This window comes from Poecilia latipinna, unplaced genomic scaffold, assembly GCF_001443285.1.
Source record: "Poecilia latipinna isolate Pla-1442-1.1 unplaced genomic scaffold, P_latipinna-1.0 Scaffold372, whole genome shotgun sequence".
Taxonomy (NCBI): Eukaryota; Metazoa; Chordata; class Actinopteri; order Cyprinodontiformes; family Poeciliidae; genus Poecilia; species Poecilia latipinna.
Genome location: NW_015112988.1, coordinates 365033 through 377352, shown reverse-complemented (window position 1 = coordinate 377352; position 12320 = coordinate 365033). Strand labels below are relative to the sequence as shown.

The following is a 12320-nucleotide window of genomic DNA, read 5'->3' as shown; positions in this document are numbered from 1 at the left end:
CAAAGGCAAGTTTTAGAGTCACAGGTTGGAAATTACAAGCTCAATATGTCACGCCTATAATTCAAGTTGGATATTTGACCATTCTTATTGAACAGCTGCAATATTTAACTTTTACCTTTTTTTTTTTTTTTTACATTTTTGTTGAAATGTGACGGTATGGCATAAGACAGAAAATCTGTGGAAAAAAACAAGCTCCTCTGCCTTCTTCCAGTGCTAACTAGAAACAACCAATCAGGATTGAGGAGGTTCTTAGTGCTATCAATGACCCTCCATGTGGCTAGCAACAAGCTATGAGCAGAGCTTGTTGTAAATGCTCCAGCTACTAGTTAGCATGACCACGGATGATAAAAGATTTTTCAGCAATAGTTGTTTCTGCACCATTAGTACAGTGAGCACCATGTACATTAGGTTGATTGACAGCTCTGGTAATAGTTGAAACTTGGACAGAGTCGGGTGTTGTAATGCCAAAGTCTTGTTAAATTCAAATATTATTTGAGGGTGGATAAAGATGTTTGAGTGTCTGTGTTTAATATATAATGTATGTGTAGAGAAAATTTACAGTTTCATGACTAACAAAAGCTTTGATAGTCATGAAATCCTCTAAAACATGATCAAAAATATTATAAACACTTGTGATTTTTGTTTGGAGTTGTGAAGGTTTGCCTGATTCATCTCGAATTAACACAAAAACTGACTTTTCAAAGCTGTAATGAGTGAAATGAATAGTTACTTACTAGAGACAAATACTTAACCATGTATGTCATGTTGCACAGATTAATGTAGTTTCAAAAATGAAATCATAATTGAAGTAACTTTCAACTAGTGAGAGAAATCAGTTTCATGAGGAAAAATACAATTATTTGGTTTTAAAAAAGCATCCATTCCAACTATCTGGCCGCTGCAGCTTGTGTGTTTTTATCTCATCTTCATTTTCAGCCTGAACAGAGCAGAGATCCTCAATCTCTCTGTGCAAACCGATGACCACTCGCTCCTTCTTCAAAAAAAAAAGCCCACTCGGATGAGCCGCCCTCTCAGAAACATTCCCAGCATTATTGCGTGCGCGCACAAACGCATGAGAGATAGTGAGTTTGAATGAGAGATCCCTTGATTTCAACAGCCTCTCTTCTTACAGTGAGGTGTGGGTGCAGAGGTCCATATATTAGAGCGATGACAGAGCTGTGTAGTTTCCCCATAAATAATCCTCCACCCACACACACTCAAGGAGAGCCTGTGCAAACAACAATACCCAGCAATGACACACACTCCGGCAGCTCCAGCACACCAGCATCTCCTCATATGAAATATTGAAGCAGGGCTAGATTAAGAGTCTGAGGCTGTGAGAGCAGACCGGAGGAGAAGCTCCTGACTTTTTCGCTCTTTGCTTTTTTTCTGGTTTGTGTTTTTAATCTCTTTCTTAAAACATACTTGGGTCATTTAAGCCAATTAGATCACATAATGGAGCAAGGTTTCACTTCAGTCCACAACCGGTCATTAATGAAAATTGGGAAAGGGGAATAAAGTAGATATAGGAGGGAAGTTAAGAGGAAAAGAGGGATACTGAGCCTGTAAAGAAGCAATTGGCCTCCAAGTCTCTCTTATGTATTGACCACTTGATGCAGACCTACAGTTGCAGTTAATCTTTTCAAAAAGAACAATTAGGCATTAACAGCAGATGGCCGTTCATACTCGGCCGGTTTCTGCCGGATGCTTCTGCCTGGTAAGATTGAGTCATTTCTCTTCACAGTCGCCACCTGCTTGCTCAGGATAAAAGTTTATCAGCAACTTTTCAACTGAGCTGACTTGGATAAATAACTGTTTACCAATAGACATTATGAACTAAAGTTGACTAGACTGTATTTTAACTGGGTTCAAATGGAACTGAATGCTGAATTTCATTTACTCTTGGTCTCCATTTTTCTGCTTTTTATCATATATTTCTTTATTATTGGATACAAATTTGATCTGTTTTCATCAATAGTCTTGAGATGACATTTTTTACAAATTAAATTAGTTTTTAAAACCTCATAATAAACAGTTCACTTTAACATGATTTACTTTTTTTTTTTATAAAAGCATCAAAGGTTTGAAGATTTCCACAATGGGTGCAAATAAAAGCCCTTCTTTGTATTTCTTTTACTCAAATGGTCAATTTTTCTTTATCAGGCAAATCTATTTACAATACTTAAAATTATTCTTTGAGTGCTTTTGTATTTTGTCTCTGATTTAGAGGTTTGCTTTTTGCTTTTTTGGAGGGGTTTTAGCTCAAAAAGTTGTCTTTGGGGAATTGTGACCGAACTGCAATCTGCATGTTGGGTTTTTGGGCATTTTATGGAAATATCACTTTCCAGCTAAATTTAAAATATGAACCGTAGAAATGTTGGAACGTAGTGTGGAGAAATTTTAACTTATTCCTCCACACAGCTCAACCCTCACAGGTTCAGAATGTGATAAATGCACTACCTCCCCACCAGGTCTCTTTCCTTCAACCCTAGTAATCTGTTTCTACATTGACAGATACAGTGGAAATGTAAGAGGGGTAAAAATAAAATGGCTCTCTGCGTTCCTCTTTCATCTCCTTCTCTTGTTTTTCTGATTTTCAAATCAAACTCATATGTTTCCTAGGTTATCGAATCCGTTTGGGCTCAAGCACAGACAAAAAGGACACCGGGCGGCTCCACGTTGACTTCGCTCAGGCCAGAGACGACTTGTACGAGTGGGAATGCCGCCAGCGCATGTTGGCCCGAGAGGAGCGTCACAGACGCAAGTTGGAGGAGGATCGCCTACGGCCGCCGTCCCCTCCTCCCATTGTCCACTATTCAGAGCACGAGTGCAGCCAGCTGGGAGACAAAATCAAAGGTACCTGGACACGGACGCTGGCAACCGTTGGGACTTCAGCTGTGAAATACTGGAGAACAAACACTGGAAACTGAGAATCACAGGGGGGGAAAATGCTTAATGGCTTAACCTGACGAAGCAACAGGGTTTCTACACAATCTGGAAAAGCATAGAATCTGGTTTAGATATTTTACAAGTCTGGACAAGTATGGAAAAAGAAAAAGGAGAATTGGGAAATGTGTCTCATGTGAGACATTTTTTCCTATTCCTTTGTCTTTATGTTGTGTCCTGTTCTTCCTGTCTGTCTTCTTTGTATTATTCCTTCTTTCCTCCTTTCCCACCCTGCCATTTCTTTCTTCTTCCCTTGTTTGTGTCCTTCCTTTCTCTTCTTTTGTTCGTTCTTTCTTCTTGTAGCTCGTTCTTTCTTTCCTTTCATTTTTCTTTGCATTATTATGCTCCTTATTTGTCTCCTTTCTTGTGTTCTTCCTTTCTACTTCATTCTCTTTTTTCTTTCCTCCATTTCTTCTTTGCGACCTTCCTTTGTTTTTTCTCCATATCCATCCTTTGTGGCCATCCACGTTCAAACCTTCATGTGGTCACAAGCTTTGGGTATTGACCAAAAGAACGAGATTACGGACATAAGCATAAGTTTCCTCTTCAGGGTGTCTGGGTTCTCCCTTAGAAACGGGGTGAGAAACTCCGACAGAAAATAATGGATGAATGTCCAACATGGTGACGCTTTGCAAAACGGATATATCATGGGAGGAGACCTAGAGTACAGCAAAGCATTTCCAGCTCTAACAGACTGTGTGAATTTGTTGTAACAGATTCTGTTAAATGCCGTATGAGTGGATCCCAACAACATGCTCCCGGGTTTTCTCGTCCGCCCTCGCCGCTCGTCTTTTTTCAGTTTTCTCTCCTTAACTCCTCTTTCTGCCTCTTTACAGCTTTCTGTCGACTTTCTGCCTGGATAAACTTGTTTCTCTAATGAGCAGTGGCACTTCCAGGTCTCAGTCACAGTGGCCTGATAACTCGACTGTGACTTTCCGCTTCTCTGCGATCTGCATGTGTCTTTTTCAGCTCTCCGCTGTCCGTCCTTAGCAAAAACAAGGAATAAACTCAGATGCCGATGTGCTGCTTGAGCCAAGAATGTGTTTGTGATCTCTCTAGGCTGCTGTTGGGAGCAACACAGTCATTTGCTGTAGATTTTTTTTTTTTTTTACCCAGAGGGGAAAGGAGATCTTGCTGTTTTTACTGCCAGTTTGTATTACTGTACTACAAACTCAGTTACACTCTATGATGATAGACCACCTGCAGTAGAAATGGGTTTTATAGCCTATTTTGCCTCCAAGTTATCATTTTAGTCCACGATGTTGTTTTGTTAGCAAAATAGATAGCTGAAATGATCATTTTCCTTTTGCGGCACAGCTGTAATTTTAGTTTTTTTGCCGTCTTTTCTTTTTATGTATTCTTTCACTCAAGTCATAATTTTGTCCTAAGAACTTGAAAAGCAGCGTTTTATGCATAATAACCATCATTTTCCACAGAGGCAGGAGTCCGGTACAGCCTTGTAGATTTTGTCCAAAATTAACTTCTTTCTTCCACTTCGTGCTTCCCTTCTTTTTCCCCCCCAGACGACGGTAAGTTTCCAGAGGCCGTCCGCGTGCTCCTGACCTGGCTGGAACGGGGCGAAGTCAACCGCAGGAACGCCAACAACTTCTACTCCATGATCCAGTCCTCCAACAGCCACATCCGCCGGCTGATCGGCGAGAAAAGTCAACACGAGAAGGAGATGGAGGAGGCCAAGGACAAGTTCAAGACGGCGCTGGCTGGCATAGTGGCTCAATGTGAGTCTTTGTCGTCACTCTTAGCACTTACTGCAGTGCCTTGGCCCTTTAACTTTTTCACTGTTCGATCTGAGGCTTCAGTGTGTTTTATGGGGATTTTATGTGATAGTACACAGAGTAATCCATAAATTTGAAGGGAAGGGAAAATTCTTCTTGGTTTTTCACACAGCATTTGGAAATCTGCATTTGTGTTTTTCTTTTTTTTTTTTTCTTTTTTTTTTTAGCCCCACCAGAAACGATTCACCGTGGAACGGCCTCTCACTATGAGGTTTGGGGTTAAGTACGAGTATGACTCCTACCAGCTGTCCACATGTGGAAGCTGAAACATCAACCCATACATTTTTGGAATATACTCAAACTAAGTCATTTCAGTTCTGAGGTCTTGTTGCAGATTCCCAGTTATATTCAGGTTTGGCCTTTGACTACGCCATTCTAATCCATGAATAAGCTAAACCAGCTCCTGCTGGAGGGCATAGTCTCTCCCTAGACTTTCCCTAGTTTCAAGTATTTTGCAAGTCTTTTGCACTTTTCCTAACAACTCTGATCAGAGTCCATTTCTCTGCTCAATAGTATAATCCCACCACAATATTTCGCCACAGAGATGACATGTTGATGGTTGTTGGGCTTATCCGACCAGAGTGCCATCTACCGCCATGTTTTACTTTGAAAATCCCTTGGGTTTCTTTAAGCAGTTGTTTTCCTTGGCCAGATTTGTGTTTGAGTTGTTGTTTGGACAGAGACTCTCACCTCAGCCGAGGATCTCAGCGGATCTCTGCTGCTCCCTTACTTCAGGTTCAGATACACCTCCACCCTGGTCGTCTCATAGGTTTTCTTCCAGGATTTTCTTGTTTTTATCCTTCATTTTCTTCCCATCAACTCTGATTAGCTCCTGAGTTTCTGACAAAGAAAACCATCCCCACAACAAGATCTGTATTAATCAGAGATTAAATTAAACAAGTAGTATTTATGCACTAAACAAGAAGCATCTAAAGTGAATTAATTGACTTTCATTTATTTAGACCAAAGCAGCTTGAATACAAATACACCCCACACTTTTCACTTTTCTATTCATAAAAACATTTGGAAACTTTCACTTCTGCTCAGTTATCCTCTGCTCTGTGTTGGTCTATCACATAAAAGCTAAATAAAACACACTGAGTTTTTTTTTTTTTTTGGCTGTGAAATGACTACATGTGAAGCCCAGAGAGTAAAAATACTGCTTGTGCAGTAGATATCCAGGTCAGATAAATGTTTTCTTTGGGGGTTTTTTTTGCTTGCTTGGTGTAATTTTAAAATCCAAATCAGGACTTTTATGCCCGGAGTGCTGAAATCCACAGAAAAAGTAAGTATTACATTGTTCATAGCCTGTCACTGAGAGTATACGCGCTAACATTTATAATTACATTCATTGTATTCTTCCTTAAACGAGCTACCACAATCTTAATAGCTGATTAAAGAATGGTAAGTTAAATCCCCGTCTCCCTCAGACGTTCATGGATGTTTTTGATGCCTTTGACTTTCAAAATGCCAAAAAAAAATCAGACGTTATTTTATTATTCATGAAAGACGTCAGGAGTCGATTGTTAAGGTTTCCCTCAGATGAAAGAAGTAAGTGGCCTAACACATTTTTTTTTTCTAGAGTACAATGAAGACCAAACACAAACATTTACTGTGTTTAGTTGTTTTACTCTCTTATTGGGTTAACAAAAAAAGGCCATGCTTGTGCAGCACCACCTTTGACAGCTTCAACTCCACGACTGCTAGTTTACTCCACAGCCTGCGGCGCTCAGTCTCCCCTCATCCCACCACACGCATGTTAAACACAATGTAAACATCCAGACAATCTTCTGTTGTTGTTGGCGGTGTTTCATGCATTATTAGTTAAAATAAGCCATGAAGAGGCAGAGTGTGTATAATCCATATTTGATTATTTCTACCAGTAGAAACACATTCCCATTCACGGTGTTGCCTTCCCTTTGGTGTGTTTCTGTTCTTATTCATTATAAATCTGAGCTGGTCTGCTGGATCTAGTTTACAGGTTTGAAAAGGGTAAAGCTCTCTTCTTTTTGGTTCTGGTCTTCTTATGGGATGCAAATTGAAAAAGTACTTGCAGAGCTGTAAAGAAGTATATGCGCTCTTACCGATTTATTCTTTTTTCTGTTTTTGTAATCTAGATAAAATTATGAAACTTTGTAAAACAGGAATATGTCAGAAGGCTTTTGAATGCTTCTGAAAGAAAACTAACACTTGATTTCAGAAAATGGAAATTATAAAGACAATCAAATCTCATTGTAATCATGTAGTCTGGGGATACTTTGTAGCTTTAGGATTCAAATAATTCACTGTAATTTGAAGAACCATCCAAAGAAGAATGTTTGCCATTCAGTTAGTGACCTTAGCTGCACCTGGGTTATGCAGCAGCATAACTGAAACCAGCTTTGAGTAGTTCAAAAGATAAAATACATGAAGGTTTTAGAGTGGCCTAGTCAAAGGTCAGAGTTAAATACATCCAGCTGTCTCAGCATGTCCTTAAAAAGGGCGTTCATGCTCAGACCCTCCAGTCTGTCGGCTTTTAAGCAATTCTTCCTTAAAATATGAAAAAACTTGATGGCAATTGTTTATGCACACAGTGGCAGGAAGGCCTGGACGGCTTTTGTTTTGCTTCTTCTTTTTTTAATAAAATCTTGATTTAAAAACAGTTTTTGTTTGATGATCCAAACTGTTTAAGTGTATCAGTTAAAAGCAAAAACATTTGACATCTGCAAGAGGGCATATTCTTTTTAACAATATTAATATTTGGTATAACAAGTGAGAAAAAAAATGCACTTTTAATATTTTCTCCGTTGAATGAAGAATTTCTATTTTAGCACTTAAAAAATGCTGCCTCGTCATATTTCTAGCTGCATAGGAGCTCACAGTCCTGCAAGTTGATTTTTTTTTTTGTGCTCAGTGTCTCTCTTTGCCTTCATCATCACTCTGTTCATCAAATTACAGGGTGCTGGGAAGATGCTATTGATTCCTGAGCTGTTCTGTCTCAGCACCCTGCAAACACACGCATTCATACAGAACCAGTTTTATCGATTCGTGTGTGTATATTTGAACCTCAGAAATGCACAGACCTCCCATCCAGTCCTCTACAACCACTTTAAACAGAGCTGTAAGCTGATAGGAGGAAGAGTCAACACTGTGCCGCAGATCACCGCACAGGTAGGGTCTGCAGTGACCCTACAGTTGATGCTTGTGTCTCATTCAGTTTTATCCCAAAACAATTCTTATAGCTGAGTCAAAGCTTAGTTCTCTACACTATCTGTAGAGCTGCAGCTTGTCTGATGTGCTCCTACCCTTTTGTGAAAAAGAAAAGGGTCCTCTGCAGAGGGATGTGTAATCAGGAAGACTGTAATGCGGCAGTACGAAGGCGTCCTTGGGTAAGGTTCTTAAGAGACCTGTTCTGCAGTGGAGCTGCACTGTGGTCACTGCTGGCAGAAGAACAGTGGGTTATTTTTGGCCACCGGCAGTCTCTGAGCAAATCTAATAAACTCGCAGTGAAAAGGTTCACAGTGGAAAATCAGGCATATCCTCGTAGCTTATGCTACGAAGGGTCTAAAGGCAGTTTGCCAGAATTTGATACACTCTCACATGGACTCAGTGATCTGTAATAAAACAACTGGCAACCAGTTTTTGTAAGCTTTGTTCCTATGTGTAGCTGTACTTGCTGGCATGTTTGCAGTAATTAGTTAATTTAATATTGCATATCTTTTTGTTTTTGTTTGTCAGAAAGTTCCCATTTAGCAGTTTCACATTTATTTTTCCCACAAAATAAAAGATTTTGGCCGTGGTGACCCCATATTCCTCAGGAAACGGTACTTGGCACTGCTCCCATTCCACACTGTGTAGGTCATAAGACCATCTGTCTCTGGGACTCATCATTTTGGCATCACCTGGTTTATTTTAATGTATGATGATTGCTAAAACATTTCAGACTTATAGTTGAGAAACAAATGCAGAGCAAACATAATAAAAGTTCACAGTGGGGATGTGAAATACTGTGCAGAAATTTTAAACCACCACCTAATTTCTTTATATTTTGCTTCTGGTGAGCCTGGATAGTATCATTATCTTTTAAATTGTAAATAGTTGTCCAGATTTTTCTGAATTTTGTGTAAAGTTTATTGTTTTTTGCCCTTTTTCTGTCAATTCATTAACTGGCTAAAGAAATTAAGAAGTGTGTGTGAAATAATTTTTACATGTCGGCTTCAAATGGCGCTCATCCTCTAAGAAATGGTACAAAATCAAGCAAAACCCTGACATAGAACAATGAGCATGTACAGTTTGCAGCTGTAGTTCATGGGGAGTGCCCTGGATTCTGCTGAAATACTTTCATATATATATATATATATATATATATATATATATATATATATATATATATATATATATATATATATATATATATATATATAACTTTACTGGTGGTAACTTTACCAAAATATTACGTTTAAAATGGAGAATAATCATAAAACTGATTTAATTTCAGTGTATTATGTTGTAAGGTTTTTTTATTGCACCACTTTTCCATTGACTCTGGTTCTGGCCCACATTCAGAGTCTAACAGTGGCTTCTCTCTCTGACATCCATTCACTGCATTTTTACTCCGACTTTACGACTGCTGAGATTCATTTGATTCACGTTTTTACACAGCTATTTTGGCAGCGTACTCTTTCTAAGCAGACCTCTGTCCCTTTGACTGGTGTCATATGAGAGAGGAAAAGGAAAATAATCAATTCAGTTTATTTATTTAGTGCCAATTCACAGCAAATATCATCCCGAGTCCCCTTGCAAACCAAACTGATGCAATTTATATACAGAAATATTGAGTCAATTCAGTCCAAGTTACGACACAATGCATTGAAGTTTAGTGTATTACCTTGCGCTTCAGGAAGTGGTGACCTTTCACTCATGATTTCAGTTTTATAGTTGTTTTGCATTGCTACCACTGTTGCTGATTTTGCCTAACCAACCACATTAGGGCTTCAGTCAAAAAGCACATCAAGACATTAGTAGATTATTAAATGTTTACTTTGGAACTACGGGCTGTAGCTCTACAGCAATGCATCCTGGGTACAGAAAAAACATGATGGTTTGCTTCACCACATCATGGGTGGAGAGGAAACAACCGCAGAGTAAACAGTTTTTATCCTCTTCAAAATAAGAGCAGGAATATAAACATGCATCTACTTGAAGATTTCTTTTAGAGTTGGTAACCAAAACTTCACCACAGAGGTCAAAGTTTATTCAACTTAAAGTTTGTGAAACTGCAAAGTAAATTAGCTCTTTAGACTTTATCTGGAAAATTTTATTTGGGGAAGCGAAGTGCGGTAATGTTTTCAAAGTCTGCAAAAACACTGAAGCACTATTAGCAGGGCTTTATATTATTAAAGAGAATATAAAGCACTTCTAAGATATGAATGGTTGGTATGAAATGACGCATGGTCTGCTAGAAGCATCCGGCGGCACCTTTTCCCATCCGAAGTATTTGTGTAAAAATAGCAAACACACATGGTGGCCAGCACCCATTTATAAAACATCCCCTCAGTTTAGCAGCCTTTTTTTAATGTCCAAAGGATTCACAAGTCACGCTCTAACAAAGAAATGTGCTATGCAAAACATTCCTCAGAAAATGGTCAGATAAATGAGTTTAAAAGGCAGCTGAAAACCAAAAAACTGTCATAAAATCTGACAAAGTCTCACATTAATTGAACATGAAAGACTGTGTGATTATTCAAAATTGTCAAATGTGACTTGGAACAGCCCTCCGTAAGGCGATGCCGTGGCATCCGTCGGTATGTATAACACACACAAACATGCTCACACAGAGTACTGATGCCTAGTTGACTCCACTTTCTCACTCCTCTGCTCCCTCCCAACTGCCCTCTGTCTTTCTCTGTCTCTGTCTCTGGGTGGTCTCTGCTCCTTCCCTGCATCCCGCCACAGTTGAACAGATTGTGTCTGTATTCCAAGCTGCTTCCAAACAAAAGGCATGGGACCATTTCTCCAAAGCTCAGCGCAAGAACTTGGACATGTGGCACAAACAAGCCGAGGTTGGTACACTTTGGTTTCATTCTGTTGTGCGTGTAAAATATGTAAAAGTTAGACGTTCTGCTTTTCTGTTTTGTGCTTCATTGACAACTTTGTTATGTTTTAACTAGTCCTACATTATGGCATGGAAAAGGATATCTTTATTAAAATGTTTTAAGGAGAAATACAGAAAAACAGTGATATCTAGTAAGTACTTTTAACCAAGAAAGGCAGCAGAACAGGTGTCTGCTCACTGCAGAGGTCCAGACATCTCCCCCCCATCCTCTTCCTCTTTTCTCCTCACCCCTCCCTACTTCCCCTCTGAAGGAATACAAGCTGCTGGGTGAGTTTGTTTCCATCTCTAATGGTGTCCTGCACACAGGTAAATCTGTACAAGCTCTTTTCCCTGTACCAAAGGATCCCAGGATTACAGGAAACTGTCAGGAAGAGCATCTTGAGACCTGAAAGTGTGTGAATTTTGTTATTCAAGCAGCATTTTTTTGTCATTTACTGTGTGCTTGCCGTGTTCTTACTCTCCCGAATGGAACATTAATTGGCATGATGATGGTTTGTATGTAATGGAGGGTCTGGAGTGTGTTGCAGTCCGGGGTCTAATGGACCATTTATGATCATATTTCGATTGGTAAGTTTCTTTGAACTTCAGCTCGACAAACAGATTGAAGCTGTAATTTAGGGGCACATTAAGTCGCGCACGCAGAATAATAACAGAATCTGACATGGCAGAAGCAGCAATCATCCTGCACTAAAACCTCTCTTTATAAGGTAGGTGATGAAAAGCAAAGCTGTTGCTGTAATTCTCAGAAGTATCAAAACAGTCGACCTGAAATTTTATCCTCCATCTGTTGCTGAAAAGTAGAAGCTTGTGTGGAAGTCAGTTTGCACACACGGTGGGTGGATGAGGGACGAATGTTGAGTACCTCTTCTATACTCTTTATGTTCAGTTTTAAGTTATAGATCAATACAAAGTAGCTTATGTTTGCTTTGTAGAATGAAAATATATGTTGTTTTCTTCGATTTATTAAAAGTGACATTTTTAGTTGATTGTTTTGCCCATCTTTCTTTGAGCTAAACCTCAGTCAAATTGGATGCAAATGACTATGACTAGGTCTGGACTTTGACTAGGCCATTATAAGCAAATAGCAGCTTTAGATGTAAGTTTAGGATCATTTTCCTTCTGTATGGCAAACATCTCCACCAGTCTCAAGTCTTTTGTCGCTACCAATAGGTTTCCTTTCAGGATGATGTTATAAACTGTTATAAAATGATGATGTTTTAATGAAATGTTTTACTTAACTATCCTGAGAAAATGAAGAATAATTCTGTATATATAATTGCAGCCGACAATCTTTAGAGAAAAGGCAATAACTTGTTTTAAAAGAGACTGAATTAAAACCACAGAAACAATGGCAGTATAAACACTACAGTAAGTGAATGTGTTACCAACTACATTTGGAACGACGTATGTAAGTAAGCATACTGAATCTAAGACGTATACCACACTTTGAACATGTTTATCTGTAAAAAAAAAAAAAAAAAAAAAAA

At 39.0% G+C, this 12320-nt stretch overlaps 1 protein-coding gene across 1 annotated transcript in view; it reads left to right on the top strand.

Moving 5' to 3' along the window:
* The first annotated feature begins 1704 nt into the window (after positions 1 to 1704).
* The window catches only part of enox2 (ecto-NOX disulfide-thiol exchanger 2), a 38806-nt gene continuing 28190 nt past the window's right edge, over positions 1705 to 12320 (top strand). Inside the window, exons 1-4 of the mRNA XM_015036541.1 lie at positions 1705 to 1717; positions 2623 to 2856; positions 4470 to 4682; positions 10674 to 10780. Coding sequence (XP_014892027.1) covers positions 1705 to 1717; positions 2623 to 2856; positions 4470 to 4682; positions 10674 to 10780 — 567 coding nt within the window. The remainder of the gene's footprint in view (positions 1718 to 2622; positions 2857 to 4469; positions 4683 to 10673; positions 10781 to 12320) is intronic.